Source organism: Grus americana, chromosome 12, assembly GCF_028858705.1.
Source record: "Grus americana isolate bGruAme1 chromosome 12, bGruAme1.mat, whole genome shotgun sequence".
In the NCBI taxonomy this organism is placed as follows: Eukaryota; Metazoa; Chordata; class Aves; order Gruiformes; family Gruidae; genus Grus; species Grus americana.
In genome coordinates this window covers 14,832,882-14,852,105 of record NC_072863.1, presented here as the reverse complement: position 1 = coordinate 14,852,105, position 19,224 = coordinate 14,832,882, and the positions used below count along the sequence as shown (strand labels likewise).

Below are 19,224 nucleotides of genomic sequence, written 5' to 3'. Positions count from 1 at the left end.
TATTGTTCATGCTGCCCATTTATTACCTGTGCAGGACTAAAGCCTTTAAGGATTTTAATTTATACTGAACATTACATCTATACTGAATGTTAAATCTATTGCAAACAGGCAGCAGAGGTAACAGAGGTAAACACACATGAAATAACTCTTTGCTGACCTTGGTCTGGTTTAGTACATTGCTCCGATGACTTAGCCAATTACTAAATTGCACAGCTCCAAAAAATATACTTAATAGTATTGCCATGAAATCGGTAATTTTGTAAAGCAGGCACGCTCTCTGTGAGAGCATCCCACTCAAATCAATTGCACTGTCACACTGTGGTCCTGACCTGTCCCTACGAGTGGGCAGAAGGTCTGTTCTGGGAAGATTCATCCTGCCGGCACAAAATGGAGCGCCTCCAACCCCAGCAAACCTTGCAGTGGCAGATGCATTCATCGTAAGAAAAATTAAGGTGTTTAGTTCTCATTACTGTTCTCCTTCTGGAATACCTCCAGGGGAGATCAACTTTCACTTCTTCCCCCTTATTCTGGCTGACAGAAGCTAATTACTGGATTTATCATGCCCTTTTCATCACCTACTTTACGCTTGTCCTGGCCGCCTATGAGTCTCTCTGTTCAGACTTTTGCAGCATCCCCCAGTCTCAAAGCCAGCACTAGCACTATCCTCTACTGGTGTGAAAAACTCCCAAGAATTTAGATTTTGAAGTTCACAGACGTTTGCTTGGGCTTTTACAAAAGAGTGACACTGCAGATGGCCAGCGTAAGAAAGCCAGAACACTTTCTTTACCAAAATGCCTCACAAGGCACGGATGATAAAAATCACACTCTCCTTTTGAAGAGAAAAGGGAGATAAATGTTTCCTATGTGGTCGGATTAGTGAGTGTTGAGCACTGAGATGGCCTGCAGATATCACAGACTTCAGACTTATTTTTATAGGACAGTATGGTCAAGTCTGGCTTTTCTCTTAACAACAATAATGCTGGTGTCAATCAATTATCTCACCTACTGCTGCCTCTGCTTGCTGCCAAAACAATACAGGGTTTTGCATAAGTGGCATACAAAGTAAGAGGCCCTGGGGAAATATATTTTTCCCCCATGCTTATAATAAAGAGTACACAGAGTACATGACCCGTCCTGTGGACTGAAAGCTGCATCTCCCTCCTCCCTCCCACCCCAAAAAGGCTGTCAGATCTCCAGCATCTGGTCCTTACGGCTGTACTGAGGAACAACTGGCCCTTCCACCTCTATTTAATTAGTGATGGAGGCATCAGGTATTTTTAAGGCTTCTCCTTCAGGTGAATGATGTGTTATGGTATGGCTGACAGAGCTTGGCTGCTTCAGGCTGGTGGCATGAAAAACTGAGCCCAAGAGAAGCACCTGGTTAAGAGAGCGCTGAGGGGCTCTGAAGTGCCTGCTTACTTGTGGGGAAGTGAGGAGAAGACTTCTTGCAGCTGTATTTATCCATCTTTTCAACTAAGGCATTTCATTCCCCCTTTTGTTTGGGCGGGCTGCCTGCCTGCCTGCCAGTATCTTCTTTCCCTTTATTATTTTCTCTGCTGTGGTGGTGGCTTTTTGCGACACTGAGCTGCCAGTGCGTACCAGGCAACCCATGGAAAAGGCAAGTCAGTGGGAGGGACAGGGCTCCTCCAGCTCCTGTGCTGGTCCAGGCAGCTGCTGCCCCCGAGCCCAGGTAAGAGCATGGCTGCAACCTGCAGGGGCAAACTCGTTGTTGTTGATCTGTCGTTGTACTGTGTGCTCGACAGCAACCATTTGTCCTGAGGGTTGTATTAATCCCCTTCCTCACTGATGGATGACCTCCACAATAACAACGCACGCAGAAACAATTACATGGGATTCTGTGAATTTGAACAAGTTAAAAGCTTTTGATAACACTGTACTTTAGTGGTGTGCCATGTTTTTTCGCTCATAACTGCAGCAAGCTCAGCCCAGATCTCAGAGTGGTTACTGAAAGCTGATAATAAACAAATATATGATATGAACCTACTTCATTACCATGTGAATTATGACCTTCGACATGTCAGCCATCAAATCTCTTATTACCAAAGATTTGTCTAACAGAAGCTGGAGTATTCATTTTACGCAGTTGATGATATATGGTTGATTCAACTAGTGTTGTGCAGAATAAAATAATTTGAATATCAATTAAAATGGACTGAGGTAGCAAGAAGAGACACATCTTCATGAAAGGATTTTTCATGGTTATAGACTGACAAGGTTGGAGAATGACTGTATTATCCTAATAGCTTCTGTTTTCATTAATGGCTTAATGAAAACACTTCCCTACAATTATTAAACATGACTGTAGATCTTAAACACTGGAATGTGGGTTCTTTATCAAAGCACATGCTGCTGTGGCTACAACTGATGCTGCATCACTCTGGGATCTCAATGGAACCCAATGACAGATAAACTGTTTACATTAAAAGACTCTATCAAAGTTATTTTGCACCTAGTTTCATCCTAATCCATCTGATTTTTCTATAGCTTTGACAAGATGACCTCTCTCGCTGTGTGTGCAGTATTGATGTCATTACTGAAGAGCTGTTCTTCAGACTTTCTGCTGATAACAAAGTAAATGGAAATGTAGAGAAACCTTGGGGAGGTAAACAGCTTGTTCAGGATCCAGCTAAAAAAATGGGGAAAATCACAACAGGAAAGGATATCTATTGTTACAAGGAAAGTGGTCACTGTTCCACTTTAAAAAGTGTTTACACGATATGATGAAGGCATACTGCGTCTTAGAATATCATAAACTTTTAAAAAAAATTAACCTGGGTAAAGGCTTTGAAAGCTCAGTACGCATTATAAGAATTCAAAGCTCAGCTGATGCCGGATCACCTTATTAGACTCAGCTAGAAAGTCAAACATTTTGTATGCAATTACCTAATACTTACTTAGCGAAAAAGAATTATGTTTGTAAAATACAAGCGACAGAGCAGGGCCATGGATTATATGCATGTCTTGAGTTTGTATGGTTATCAGAGAAGTGGCAATAAAGTGGCAATCATTAAGGAAAGGAGGAAAAAAAAATCAAATATAAAAGAAAAGCATCTTATTGATTTGTTCTGCCTAAACCACTATATACATAAATACTGAAAATGGAGCAGGTCTGTAACTAGTGTTTCTTTGGTTCAAAAACACACAGAACGCTAGCAATGTGCTTTAAATTAAGTATGCGTTTCAAAGGTTAACGGGACTATTCCTTAGGCAGAAGAACAAAGAGGAGCTGGTTAAAGAAAACTGGGTATGCTACAGCTACTTAAAATACTGTATCCAGGCACAACTCATTTGGATGCCTCTGAGCTCAAAGCTAATTTGAATTATACAGAGGTGCTTTAAAGAACAAAAATACTAACCTGTGTTTTATCTAAGCTATTTTAGCTGAACCGAGCTACTAATTAAAAATCTTCACTACTCTTCCTAATTTCTGATGTATTTTTTTAACAGAGTAATAAAGCCATCTAAAAACTCTGTCCTTCCTCACAGAAGAGTGTTAACATTAGCATCTCTGAAATGCCTTGTCATCTAACGGTTTTACTAACAACATGTCTGTCATCGGCCTTGACTGTATCTCTCGTAGCCAATCTAAAAATACTGTGCAGTAGGACTTCTGAATGCAATACTGACACACACGCCAACGTTCCTTTCAGTGACGATACTACAAGAGTTTACAATCCAGGCAATGCTTAAATGCAACAATATCTCTCAAATAATACATTAAACAGATGTGTACTTGGTATTATAAATATGTGACATAAAAATCTATTGGGTTGGTCAGTGTGCATATTAAAAACCATTCAAGTAGGTCAAATTGTGGATAACTGAAAACTTTAAAGACAGCAATTTTAATAAAACTGTCAATACAATTTTCTTTGTAAAAACATTTGAGACTGATTATGCTGCTTATATTGAAAGAGAAACACAAGGTCTATATCTTTAGATCTTTTATTGAACTGTGAGCACAGCATCAATAACTGCTTCTCAGCTGTAAATGAAAATTGATTCCAGATCTAACCCATCGTTTTCTCTGTGTCTTTAATCCCAAATCACACCGCAATAAGAATCAGCATTTTGTCTATGGGACAAAGCACGTGTCATATGGACAGCTCCAAAGTCTCTACACTGAAGATACTGTGGGGTTTACATGTGCTAGATGTAGGCGATAATAACTGTGGTCTCTCCAAGTGAGGCCCAAAAAGCGATGACGGGAGTTTGTAGCTGGAGTGGAGTAACTTGCAACTTGCCTCCCACTCTACTGCAAAGATCAATACGATCCAAAGCTTTACAGATCTGAAGTCTGAAGGGACATGCAATGGACATCTCATTGGACCTCCTGCACTTCACAGTCCAAAGAAATTCACTCGACAACTTCTGCATCAAGCCCACAACTGTCAGAAGTCTAAAAGCAGAGGGAAACCACAAGGTTTCTATGCAATTTGTAGTAGTTTGGCACTAGTAGTTTGGATTTCCAGTCAGCTCTTGCTGAAGCCTCTTAAGCCCTCTGGGGTGAAATTAAAGTGCATAGCCTCCTTTCAGGAACCTTTTTCTTGGTGATACATTGCTAGGCCATCATCACGTGTGCCTTAACTCTTTTTGGCCGAACCAAAAAAGACCGAACACTTATATTAAGGAGGGTTCTCCAGATCATGTTTATAACTCTTAGGAACAATCTCCAGTTATTCAAGTCCTGTTTGAAAAGTGAATGCTAAAAGTGGGCAGCACGTTCAGTAACAGCCTTGCTAATACTATCTATAGAATAAATACCTTCCACTGACTTCGACCTGGTAGTTATCCAGAAATCAGGCTCAACTTCTTAATTATATGACTGACTGGAGCTATCATGTGTGTTGGGTTTCTCCTCAGCAGTGGGGAGAAAAGGAAGGAGATGTTTAACACCCGAAAGAGCGCGAGGTCCACAGGCCTCTAAATAAATGCAATACAGGCCACAAATAAGTGTGCTCATTCATAGGAGTGAGAGAATAAGACAGAAGAGCTTTGTTTCTTGCAGACAAGCTTCTAACAATCTTCCACCATGACAAATGGACTACTGGTAGTCTCAGAAGACAGGCTGATAGATCAAACTCTCTCCACACACTATAGACATTCTCTAGAAGTTGAGATCAAGGTTCATTTATGGATCAGTGTCACTATAGCCCCTGCTGTGTGAAGATTTAAGGGTCCCTAGCAATTCTCAAAGGACAAATCCTAGGGCTCCCTACCGACCACTGTTCTCAAAGAATTTCAATTTCCTTGAAATATGAGTAGAGAGAAAGATAACAAACTTGATTTTTACATACTGTGTTTTTATTAATAAAAATGAGTAAATGCCAGCTCATGCTCCGCATTGACTGCAAGCTTATAGCAAAAAAAAAAAAAAAAAATCAGAAAGATTGTAAAGACAATGATTCCATTTCCTTATAGAAATGTTGCAAAAACTGTTGGAAAGGTTTTGAGCTGAGAGTTTTAATCTTTTCTCTCCCTGTCAGAATGCGCATGTGTGTACAGCTGAATTACAATGGTCATTTGACTGCAAAATCTTTATGTTAATAAAAAAAAAGTATTTTTCTAACCTTTGGCTCCATCGCTGAACATTCAACATTGTAAAGTTCACATACTGTAATTGCCTGTCTGTCCCTCATGAATTAATATTTTATATACTTCTAGGAAAAATATTTTGCAGCCAAAAACCATTGCAGTGACTTTGTTGATGTTTATGTGTCTGACCAGTGGGCCAGATCCACCTTTCTTTCCATTTCCCATCCCCTCTCTTTAAAGAGATACAGCAGAAGCTGCTAAAGTGTGAAGGCGCTGCCAGCGTAACATGTGAGCGATGCAGCAGAGCCGTGCTGCTCAGCTTTGCAAGGCCTTAGTCTGAGATGCAGTGTGTGACAAAAACTTAAAGGACAGACATACAGTCATTCATTCAATAAACCTAAAAAGGTGCGGGATTCTTTCCTATAATGTGTACAACTTTGTCTATACTCTCTATTTGTAATGCAAATAAAAGAGATGCAAACGTACATATGTGGGGTACATAGGAAAGGTGAAGGTTTCCCTTGAAGTGCAGGGCATTTAAGAAATATGCTCAGCGTGCTTCCTGTCCACACAGTTCATTTTTTACACGATTGCAAGTGTTCATGTTTGGAAACCCTAAACATTCAGACCATAATCTGTTTCTTAAGAAGATATTTGGGAGAGCTTAGGAGATTTGAATCAATTCTAATCACTTAGAGTGAGATGAAGCTCACACTGCCAAAAGGAAAAACATTTTCTATGTACTGTAAGATTTTGAGAAACTACATGAGTGGTCCTCTCTCTTGTCTGCAGCTTACGCAGTGAATGGTATTAATGGAAAGTCGCATTGAGTTTTGGTGCAGTTTGAGGCTTCCTACAGCTCAGGCATGTCACCACCTCACAAGGGCTCCAGTTGCAGCCCCTGAACTGGGAGCAACGCGACTGGGAGCATGTTCACGAGCATGACACTGCCTTTGGATAAGTGGCACACCATTTCATCTTAGCAGTGTAAATTGTGTAAATTTGGAATAATTCTACTCAAATCACTAGAAAACTACTACTGTAGGAAAATAAAAGTAACTCCTACTGATAATATATTTTGATTTTGGGCATCTCAGTATCATGATGTCATTTTACAGGACTACTCCAATACATCAGGAAACCTGCTGGTTTCATAAGCCACCGTGTTTGTACTACAGCACGTTGCACAAGTACAGGCTTTTGATCCTTTGGCTTCAGATGAGAGTGCAAGTCTATCTCAGTGCTACAAAATACTGACTTGTATGACTAAGGGGTCAACTGACACCAGAAGGTAAATCTTTCCGGGCATGAACCTAAAGGACAGATTAGGTACGTTGAAGGAGAGCATTTAGGTGGTTTAAAAATAAGTAAGAAAGATCAACTTATAACTAACATTTCCCAGGCTGAACAGATGATCTTATGCTGAATTATAGCATTGCCTCGCTCTCTATTGCAGACGTTTATACATTTGAACCTACTGCATATATAAAGTAACATGAAAGATGAATTTAACCCAAAGTCTCTTCTTTTTTCTGATAAGAATATTGAGAATATAAATTTCACCAGCTTTATTTCCCAGCATTATCCATAAATATTTATAAAGTGGGAAGGATAGAGAATGACATGAGCCAGTTTTCTGAAAATGATTCTTCATTAACGTCCCAAGGAGGCTGAGAGACTTTCAGTATTGATTTATAGCTACACACTGAGGATTTTCCCTCTCGCAAATAGGAATCACTGGGTTACTAACTATGGACTCCCAGCCCTTTACTCACTGACTGGTACAAAACTTACAGACCCGATCTTCTCGGGTGCAACTGTAGAAATGAATTGCAGAGGGCAAACCAACTCTGCAGTTGTGATAGTGGTCTGATGTGGCCATTTTACATCCACTTCCAAAAAGGTCAGCAATTGCAGAAATTGATTGTGAAACAAGTGCAGGCTGTTATACCCATTAGCTATTCCCGGGTGATGCCACGTGTGGTTTCTTATTCCAAGGCTAGTAAGTCACGTTTTGGTCTAGTTTAATCCACTTCACAAAGTTAATTCAGCAAAACTGACAAAATGCATTCCTATCTAAGAATAAGTTTCGTCCCACAGAGATTCTATCTGCAAGCAAGATTTAAGCTAATGGATTCTGCAGCCCAAAATGCTTTTGATGCAAATATAGTAAACCAACATGCAAGCACATGGTCTATGCACTTATATTAGATGTATTTACCTGTTCATTGTCATCTTCATCACTGCTGAGTTTCAGATCATCCTCAAGCATGCTGAAAAAGAAGAGACAATACCAAATTACATTTAATGAATTAACTTCATATACAATGGGATGAATCTACCCTTCAGGAAAGTCAGAGGAAAAAATCCCTTTCAAGTCAACAACAGGAAAATCAGATCTGTGATAAGTAAACTGATGAATACTCCATGTATGTATGTATTAGTCCTTCTGTGTGATGCTAGGTAAGAACAAATGACTTTCAGACTCATCCATCATGAAGTTTGGCAATCAGCTCCTCTTTCGTGTCCTCTTTTATTTGCACATTGTCTCAGTGATTAGTTCATATACACCTATGTGTATTTCTAAATCAGAAGGTGGAAGGGAAATTCAGCTCTGAGACTATTAAAAACTGAGAAAAAGTCCTCCATGTTTTGTTCTTGATCTAGGGCATCATTGATCTTCTTTGAGGTCAGTACCAATCCCCACCTCATCAAACTGAGAATGCAGAGTGGACAACAGCAAGAAAAGGAGGAGCTTGCTTGAGGTTTGATGGGACCTCACAGTTGTTAGTATCTAAAGGCAGAACAAATGTTTTCCAAGCTAGGAATCTGCTAATTCATATCCCCATATTTATTTTATCTATTTATTTTTTTAATACAGGGAAATCTCCCATCACTGCTCCCTGCCCTTGGTTAAAGGGGAAAGAAAATCCTAAAAGATGTGGCTGCCCCAATGCCTCCTTCCATTCCTTTGGCAGAAGGGAGAGTTGAATAGTGCATATTACTCTATTAACACTCATTCTATAGTACTTTTTTTTTGTAATGGTATGGGTATGGCAAAACACGTGGGGTAAGAAACCATATTATTTGCTGTTACATCTTTGCAGAAAAGGTCTCTTCTTTTGAGGTCTGTCTACCTAGAGAGACAGGAGTAGCAGCCACCAAATACATTCCTGTACAGCTTCCCATATATTCACGCTTTTATATGGTGGTCCTCCTCAAAGCTGGTATCCCTTTGGGCACACTTCTACCTCACACCCGTCTTTTCACCTTGACAAATTCTCTTATCACAGGATGACGTATGAACAAATCTGCACATCTCACCCAGATCCGCTGTGACAGCCACTAAAATTGCCGAGCTTCCTTTCTCCCAGCCCGCGGTCCTTTACCCACGGCAGGAGACTTGCAAATTGCAGTCACTGTTTCCTTTCTGCCTTGATGGAGACTGAAGTCTATGATTTTTTATTGTTAGCCTTTAAATAACTGTAGCAATCAATGGATGTTCTGTTAGGAAGGGTTTTTTTTGTTTGAAGACTACTAGTAAATCATGGAAGCCTCCTGGTATAAGGAATTTTAAAGAGGGAACAATAATCCCAATGTGGAAATATCAGAAGGTTCAAAGCCCTGCTGGTGCTCTTAAAAAGAGAAAGTGCAAGGAGATCTTTAAACCAGTTTGTAAGTCATCTTTTGGTGACCTCTGTTGTCGGGCAGCTCAGTGGTTACAAAGTATCTGGACACATAACTACTAGTCATTAACGTCTTGATAAATGGCAGATGCCTCCCTGTAATATGTGAACCCATAAAAGTAAGACTGTAGCATGGATAAAGAATCTTCTAAAAGTAAGAATTTATGGCTGGTTGACCCTGGCTGGATGCCAGGTGCCCACCAAGCCGCTCTCACTGCCCTCCTCAGCTGGACGGGGAGAGAAAAGACAACGAGAGGCTTGTGGGTGGAGAGAAGGACAGGGAGATCACTCACCAATTACTGTCATGGGCCAAACAGACTTGGCTTGGGGAAATTAGTTTAATTTATTAGCAATCAAATCAGAGTAGGATAATGAGAAATAAAACCAAATCTTAAAACACCTTTCCCGCACCCCCATCCACCCTTCTTCCTGGGCTCAACTTGACTCCCAATTTCTTCACCTCCTCCCCTCCAGCAGCACAGGGGGACGGGGAATGGGGGTTGTGGTCAGTTCATCACACGTTGTCTCTGCTGCTCCTTCCTCCTCAGGGGGAGGACTCCTCACACTCTTCCCTGCTCCAGTGTGGGGTCCCTCCCACAGGAGACAGTCCTCCACAAACTTCTCCAACCTGAGTCCTTCCCAAGGGCTACAGTCCTTCACCAACTGCTCCAGCGTGGGTCCCTCCCATGGGGTGCAGACCTTCAGGAACAGACTACTCCAGTGTGGGTCCCCCACGGGGTCACAAGTCCTGCCAGCAAACCTGCTCCAGCCTGGGCTCCTCTCTCCACGGGGCCACAGGTCCTGCCAGGAGCCTGCACCAGTGTGGACTTCCTATGGGGTCACAGCCTCCTTTGGGCATTCACCTGCTCCAGCGCGGGGGTCCTCCACAGGCTGCAGGTGGAATCTCTGCTCCCCATCATCCTCCATGGGCTGCAGGAGACAGCCTGCCTTACCATGGTCTTCACCATGGGCTGCAGGGGGATCTCTGCTCCGGTGCCTGGAGCACCTCCTCCCCCTCCTTCTGCACTGCCCTTGGTGTCTGCAGAGTTGTTCCTCTCACATATTCTCACTCCTCCCTCTGGCTGCTGTTGAGCAGCATTTTTTCCCCTTCCTTAACTATATTATCCCAGAGGTGCTACCACCATTGCTGATGGGCTGGGCCTTGGCCAGCAGCGGGTCCATCTTGGAGCCAGCTGGCATTGGCTCTGTTGGACATAGGGGAAGCTTCTGGCATCTTCTCACAGAAGCCACCCCTGCAGCCCCTGTCCCCGCTACCAAAACCTTGCCACGCAACCCCACTACAGAATTTTTCAGGAAATATTAATCTGTAGAGGCCTGGACTTTGGTGATGAACAGGAACTTGTAAAGTTGTTTATCTAGCAGACACATTCGTTTCCCCAGTGTCATTACTTGCTGTGCTACGCTCAGCGTATCGCTGAACCTCCATCTATCCACAGCCCCAGATTGTTATCTGCAAGTCTCATTACACACCAGAAGGACAACACCCCCAGGAAACCGAGACCATCTTCATACAGGACTATATCATTCTGACTCGTAACTCTAATTCAATCCTACACTCCTACTTTTAAACCTACATCTCACTTTAATGTGTAAATTATCTACTGCTTTAAAGCAGCAGTGCTAGATAATGTGCTCTATTATTATTTTTTAATGCAGATCTAAAACGACATAATGCAAAGGAACTTTTAATGAACGAAGCCCAAAGGGTGGTGTGTTTTTTTCTTTCCAGCTATCACTTTTTTTTTTTTTTTCATTTGTTACATATTAAATTCCTTTTTGACATATCCTGGTAGAAATAAACCAAAAAGGACAAAGGAAATTCCATACTGGATAAACGGAAAGAACAAAGAAGAAAACATAAAAAAGATAAATGAATACACTTACTAAACTAACCAAACAGCCATCTGAAATGGCTGATTAATAACTGTCCTCATACAGCCTATACTACAGACACTTTCTAACAAGTACAGTAAGCGCAAGACATGTTTATTGAATATTGAAAAATATAAAATGGATATAAAACATGATTAGTAGGAAGGACAACTGTTAGAGTTAGTTTCAGATAAACTAAATTTGCAGGATTTATGAGTTCCCTTCAAGAGACTAATGGGTGTTTAGATGACTAGAGAGACGAAAAAAATTGGATTTTGGTACTTCTTGAGCAGTTCCAAGCTTATCACTTGGAGTATATAATTCTTCTTAGCCTGTTCTGCTAAATGAAGAATATGTCATCCCATTCAGTTACAAAACTCAAAGGTTAAACAACTAAACCACACAGCTTCTAAAATGCATCACACTCTCCTGGCAGATGGAATAATTAAAGAGAAACTGAGTACGTATCAACAATAAATATATGGTAGCCAGAGAAGTGAAGGAATAAATTAAAAATACACAGTATGTGCAAATGAAAGCGGAATGCTGAAGAGTTCAAATAACCTGCTCCCAGAGGATATTGGCTGGAAGAGGCAATATTTTACAGAAAGCAGAGGACTAGATGGTCTTCCACCATTTTAAAATGTGCTTAATATTCTGAAGACATGGGTCACAGTAGCTTGTACTGTTTAATGTTTCTATTAACTCTCATTTATAAGCAAGTAGCATCTGATCACATTCAAAGCCCAATAAGGGCTTTTTAAGATTGCCAGCAACCTTAATCCAAGGTGACTATTTCACTATCATACCTAGAGAGGTAACCCATTTCAGCTTCAAAGCCCCGAGACAGAAGAGCTCTGTATCTCCAGCCCTCTCAAACACCATCTGGATGGTTTGAACGTGAAATTAGGCCCTCCTGAATGAGAGATCCCTGTAAATACGCATATGATCTGTTCTGCTCTATGTAATTGTTAACCTCAGAAACACCCAGACTGGAGATTACAGAGTATATTTGTTATGAAGATCAGGCCAGCTATTAATAAAGGCCAATTTGGTGGATATGTTAAAGTTACGATGAATACCATCAATGAGGGCAAATCAAAGAGAAAACTGCCTGTATCAGAAAGCTATCTCCAGAGGTGTTATGAATTCATTTTATTTCCTATTCTTCTCTGACCCAGCTGACATTATTATTGAATATACATGTACTTGTTTGTCTTTTCATCCATAGCTAATGCAAAACACCACTTTAGGGAAAGAGTGGGATTAAGTAGGATTTTTTATTTCATTATTAGAGCAATGCCATTTACTGTAACAGTAGAAGTTGTGTCAGCACATTTATTATAATCTACAATTTTCAGAGGTTTATAATTTGGAATGTGAAATTATTGCAAAGCAGAAATGTCAGGACAAAGCAATACATTTATCTGTGGTGTAAGTAGGGGCAATCTCATTGACTGACTACAATACCCACTTCCTCTGGGGATGAATCGGCTCCCAAAGCAGATTGTTCCTACATTACAAATTTAACTCGACAAATGGCTGAATGAGGGCTTTATTAGGATGAGTTCTGTAAAAGTCTGACTAGAAATTGTAACAACAAAATATTATTTTTAGGAGCCTTCAACTTGTATTGGGCCTCAGAAGATGATGACATGGACCAAAATTAAAATGAGCTATTTTTATAACAGTTTATGGTGATTCTGGCATAGCAAGCTAAATTTTTATCTTGACTCTTCACACATTTTCCAAAAAAATCATTAAAAAAATATGCCATGATAATAACCCAGTTCAAACGTACTCAGAAACCCCTCTGTATCTGTTCTCTTAACAGACAGTCAAAAGATTACGCAAGTCCCATCATACCTTTTTCCTCTCCATGTTCAGCATGAGTGAGTCACGGAGTCCCTCCAGCCCCTCCAAGCAGTTATTACAGCATAAGTTACTCAGTTAAAATATAAGTCTAGGCACCTTTTTTTTAACTGCTTCAGAGAAGTCATGCATATGGAGAGGCCAAAGCTGCACAGCTAGATGATCTAGGACTTGATGAGACTTTTGGGGTCACTGAAATAGGTTTTCCCACCCATCAGTGGTGAAAGGAGCAAAGGCAGCAGAACATCAGCTCAGGTCTGGGGTCTGGATTTACTGAAACTTACTGCTGCATGCACACTGACATTGGACTTGTAGTCCATCCTTACTGTTGAGTTCAGCAGGTGTTTTGTGCTCACCAGACCTGCTGGTTTGGGATCCTGTGAGCGAGCAAGTATGGCTTTTATTAGAAGATGTGAGATAATCTCCTCTCTGAAAAAGTACTATCACGATATAACTCAATTTTAGATATTTTTATAGAAGACACTGAACTTCTTAAAGGAGTATTTTCACAACTCAACATCCTTTTTTTTTGTTTTCAAGTATACCATTTAAATGCTTTTTACAAGTGAATAAGGTCTGGATTGCCAGCAAACTTCTGAGAATACTGTGCATTTCTTCCTGCTCTGGTTGTGTAGGGCCATGATGGGAGTACACTGTTTATAATAAGATGTTAGAGGTTTGGTGAGACAGCTTCATTAAGGTGGAGGCACTTAAAAGGCATCGTAAATAGGATCCAGGTTCTGCACTTCTAATTTGCTCTGGGATCAGTTCACCACTGCACTGGAGTTCCACTCAGATGTAAAAAAAAAGCCTTGTGGGAATGAAAAGGATGGAGAAAAGGGAAGGGGGGGTTGCAAGCAGACAGCGAAGGGAACACTGGGCAATTCCCTAATCCTGAGCTGCCCAGAAAATTAACTCCCTCATGTCAAACCACATATGTACAAAATGCATATCCCATCTGTGTCATATCACAACAAACACAAGTGTTGCTTCTGCAGGAAGGAGGACAGGCAACAGCGTTAACCAGCATACAGACATTCCATTCTTTTCTTGCCAGGTTTGTCTCTGATAAAATGGGAATATATTTATAACATTCCTGCTTTTCAAAATATTTAGCCCATTTGTTTTTGTAAATCTGTAACGTTGTCCTTGCAACCTCAATGGGCAAACCATGCTTCTGTCCCATTCACAGGGTAGGATGCATTGCTTACATTTGGCTGAAGAGAAAAGGTAAGGATGAAACTGTGCCTAGTGACACAAACGACACAGCAAAGCGCTGATAAGGAGAAGCAGTGGCTGGTACAGGAAGCATAGAAGGATGTGGATGCTCTCCAAGGGAAGAGTTCCCTCCTGCTTCAACCTTTCACTGATACAAAAGGACAATATTAAATGGAGGTTTGTGTGACTTAGATTGGAGTACCATGTACTACAACTAGTTGTTCTGTTCGATGTTAAAGAGACAGCTTAGACTGTTACAGCAAATTTCACTTGTGATACTTAATAAGACTTAAATCTACAACAGGCAGGAATGAAATAAATGTCTTTGAGGTGAAAAAAGTTGTACGTTACCATCCTGAGCTACGAAGCCCTTGTCACACTCGTTTGCAGCAATGCCTATGTGGAGGGAACACTGTCCATGCGAATAGTGACTAGCACTGAGGTGCAACCTTTTCTACCCCCGAACTGACATGGATATAAGGGAATCAGTTCAACACAATGTATGCCAGTTTACCCTACGGACTTTATACCAAACTTGTTTTTCATTTTCCTAGTGCATTTCTCTGTGGTATATAAGACTTCTCTGAGAGCGGTAACTCAAAAGGTATCATGCAAATGACAAACTGTATAATGGAATTCAGATGTATTTCGAGAATGTGTTGCACACACTGGAGCACAATTTTATCATTTATCAAGGGGGAAGAAGGGGGCCTACGTGTGTGAAAACATCTAACAATAGATTTCCCCAGAGAAGTTTATAATACAGTGGACAAAAAAAATGGGGAAGTGAAAATAAATGGTAGAGTAATTCCAAAGGAAAAAAGAAGATCTTTTGTTTTAAAACATCCCATCGATAAATCTTGAAACCTGATATTCATTCTTTTGCTGAAATGTGCAAGTCATCTTTAAAATATTTCCTCTGAGATACTGTAAGAGTTACGGTAAAAGAAAATCTCAGAAGATTAAATGGAATTTGCAAGCACCATTTACCTTAATAGTCAGGGCCACTTGTCCAGGAATTTTATACATACTTAAATATAGTTTATTAATTTTTCCTTCTCCTCATCCTCCATTTTCTTTCATTACATTCTTGTCAATGATAAGGTCAGTCTGGCAAACTCTTACTCACAGGCATAGCTTCTACTCATCTGAGTAGTTTCAGTGGCCTGAATAGGACTAATTTGCCTAAGGATAGATCAAGTCCTCAGCGCTGGCCTGAAATTGCCTCCCCTTAGAAAGAACTGAAGTCAAGTTTCATGTCTTCACCGCAAAAAAGCCCGTGAGCAATAGAAGTACCTGCTCTCTTCCTTCCCGCAGGAGAAGGCACACATTAGCCTCATAGCACGGTCAGCCTCCCTCCGGCCCAGCTGATGGAGAAAGATGGCTTGCTAAGAAACACTCCATTTCGTGTTGTCACACTCTGCCTGCCTTAGTGTTCCTGGGACCATATCAGTAATTAGTATAATTACAGCTGGTGAGAGAGAAGTAACCCCTGTGGTTATCTATTAGGTACCTCACAATCAGAGAGTGCACTTCATTACTCATCTCTCCGTATCATCTCTTAATTTCAAAAGGATTAAGCAAAATTAATTCTTTCAGTAGAAGAATTTCTTTATCTAGCCATCCATTAATCTCTATGTATAAAAAGCTCTTCAAGGCAACTAAAATATTAAGTTGCTACTAAGTGCATTATAACTACTGCTCTGTTGACACGCATTTTGTTTTTCATCAAAGCCGAGACAATAACTTTGGGAGGAGGGAGAAACCTACTGCCAAATTTTATCTGTATATTATAAGCGTAGATGGAAATCTGTATGTTTAGCATGATTAATACTGTAGCATATCCAATAACTTCACATCCATACTGAGGTCCAATCCTGCTCCCAAAGAACACTTCCAATAGAGTGGGAGCAGAACTGGGTCAAAATATTTTAACAATAGTTTAAAAAGTCAAAAAAAGCAGCATCTTTTTGTTTCAAGCTGGTGAGTTGATATTTTTTTCCTTAATAACACTAATACCACTGTTTATGCCTTCTGTCTAGAAAAGTGCAATCTCTATTACATTGTGTCTCCCTTACTCCTCAGTACAACATACCTCTGTTTGGCAAGGCCTGAGAATGACGTATCTTTGAAGCAAAAAGGGGAAAAAAAAAGAGAGAGAGAGAGAAAAGAGAGGCAAGAACAAAGGAAAATATGGGTCCACAAAAAATACAGGGAGGGACTAATAACAGTTTCTAAAAACACCAGGGTAAAACTTGTATTCTTCAAGTTTTTGAAGAATAAAAATGAGGACTCAACCTTTTTTAGTGTGCCAAATTCTGCCAGTGTACACAAAGCTTTTACTATTTTTCCCTTTGATCAACTGCAACGGCTGATATCATTCTGGGTTCTGCTATTTATCAAGAGCAATATATAGTCCAAGAGCCATTTCTGTGATACATACTCATTTCCAATACATTCCACATGAAAAACACCTGCTTACCGCAACCATATTTGATTAAAACTGTCTCCTAGCCAGAGCACCAGTATTTTCTCTGGTAAACAAGCCTTCGGCTGGCATATTTACACACAAAGGCTTTGGGAACTTAGCACACAGTTAAACAATGATTGATAATTCTATAGCAACTTGCAAAGGTGACTTTAAAAAAATCATACCAGAAAATATATTAAAAAGAGTTGTTCAACAGGGAACAAATAGCATAGGACTGGCTCATCTATCCAATGTTCTACAGTGCATATGGAAGGACATTAATTTTATTCATTGATTATATTATTTTATCTTTTATTTTATTCCTTTTTTAATCTGGTAGCAAAGTGAGTCCTTCTAGGAGCTGTTTGATGAGCTGTCAGTACCAACATGACGTTCACAAATCTTTGTGCACTGTTTTCCCCTTACATAGACTAAGCTCGTACCTGAAGAGCAGAGTTCTTTTGTTCCTGCAGATTGGAAATGAGTTGTGTCTGGTAAATCTTAAGCTTTAGTAACGTGGTCTAGAGTGGAAGCAGCTTTTTTTGTTCATTAAAACCTTTATACTGATGCATTTTTGCAGCTCTTTCTGCCATTTGAACTATTTGCCTCTAATTCCGAACTGCTGTCTGCAAAGTTCAGTGTCATGGAGAGAGACTGCACTTCAGCGTTAGCAAAAAGAATGACACCGAGTCCTCAAGGCACTTTACAGAGGCAGAACGGACTGAGATGAACTCAGCTTCTCTCTGACATGGCTATTAGGACTGCACAAAGCTGGGCAATGGGGTAATGAGGAAAACAAACCCGTTCAGCGCCTGCTATGGGCTAAGGCTGCGCAGCAGGTCACCAGTAGCACCAGTCTGTTCCAGTCTGTGGGCTGCAGTGGCACCCGCAGCCCTTCCACACCAGCTGTGTGTGACGTTGGGGCGAGTACCTGCCCGTCCCCTCCCAACCATGGCCCATTCACAGTACCCAGTGAAGGCAATGGGTGTCCTACACCTCCAATACACAGCATAATGCACACAGGGGCACCTCTGCCTCCTTCTTCTCACTGCCCTGGCACAGTCCTGTGGCAGGACCTCAGGAGGATGGAGGCAATTTTGAAGCCTTCCTCCATAAGATGAGTCAACTTTATCCACCCGTCACAAATAAGGGTGGATCTGAAAAGCCAAAAGAGTCTCAGAGAAAGTTCTGAGTGAACAAATCAAAGCAGCTGCCTGGATCCTGGATGCTGAGAACAGGGTGTCAAGTGAATAACAAGTTCAGCAGAGGACAATTTATCCTCAGTTCAGAGACCATTTCCCCACTTTAAACTCTTTTAGCCATAACAAGGCCCAGCGACCTCTTGACTACAATTAATATGAGAACTATTTCCCTCTGTGGCCACCATTCCTTAACAAGGTCTTTGAACGGTGTTCATAGCCAATATATATTTATGCCCTGAAACCAAACCCAGGTCTGCAAAAGGGTACTGCTCAGTTAATGGTTCTCCGGTGCAGACACATCATCACCTATGGGTTCACAGCACTCTTATATGATGTGGGAGCTTTTCACTCAGTTTTCATAGCTTAAGCACATATAGAAGGGAAAAACTATTTTGCCTAGTAAAAACTATTTCTGTCTAGTATTAGGCCCATCGGAGTTCTCCAGCTCAATTGTGGATGCCATTAGGGTCACATCTTGGTTAAGGAGACAGGGACAAAAAGAACAGAGGAAGACAGAGAAAGAAAATCCCATTAAAAGTAGCAATAGAGAAGTGGAAAAAGAAGGCAGAAGTGGAAGAAAAGGAAGAAGAAAATGCCAAAGACAAACTAAACCCAAGTATCTCACTGTGCTTTTGTAGAATATGTGCTTGTGCCAGCCTTGCTTTGGAGGGACAATGGAAGGGATAGGAAAGGAGCAGATATATGGTCCCTTCTCCCTGATACAAAGCAGATTTTCCTTTAGTAGAGATATATCATTTTTTAAATGACCATTAGAAGAAGTTTACTTAAATTACATTACAGTGTTTGCTAATGTGAGGAAACTTGCAAACTCCTAAAATGAACTCAAGCAATCCTCAAAAGCTCAAGCACTGCTGGGATCTGCTCATCCCTTCACAGAAAGGATAAAGAGTATTTGGCAAGAAGCAAGCTGAAGGCAAAGCCTGCCAGTTTCTTTCACAATGCTAGCCTCTAAAAAAGCTGTAGTGTGACCAATGTCCTTGTATTTCAAATAGTTCAGTGCGAATGGACCCTAACTAATCAGATGAGTGGAGGAATGGCAACAAAGACTCTCTGACAGTGATCTCAGGTTGAGAGGTTTTTGAATCCCTGGGGTCAATTTGTCCTCAGTGAATTGTCAGGGATGAGTGTGCTGTAACCCAATAAAGGGGTCTGGCTGCTTCATTTCAGTGCAAATGAACAATAACTTCATAAAACTGTAAAGTATTTATTTGCTTGTTCAAAAGGAAGACTCAAGATGTTTAATAAAGACTGTTAGGGGGAGGTCTTCCAGTGGCAGATACTGAAAGGCAATGCAATGCAGCCATGC

At 40.8% G+C, this 19,224-nt stretch overlaps 1 protein-coding gene across 4 annotated transcripts in view; it reads right to left on the bottom strand.

The window, feature by feature from the left end:
• AFF2 (ALF transcription elongation factor 2) overlaps positions 1–19,224 on the bottom strand; it is a 349,128-nt gene that overhangs the window by 89,494 nt on the left and 240,410 nt on the right. For all 4 annotated transcript variants that reach the window (XM_054839106.1, XM_054839107.1, XM_054839108.1 and 1 more), the window contains one exon: positions 7,778–7,829. In XM_054839106.1, coding sequence (XP_054695081.1) covers positions 7,778–7,829 — 52 coding nt within the window. The remainder of the gene's footprint in view (positions 1–7,777; positions 7,830–19,224) is intronic.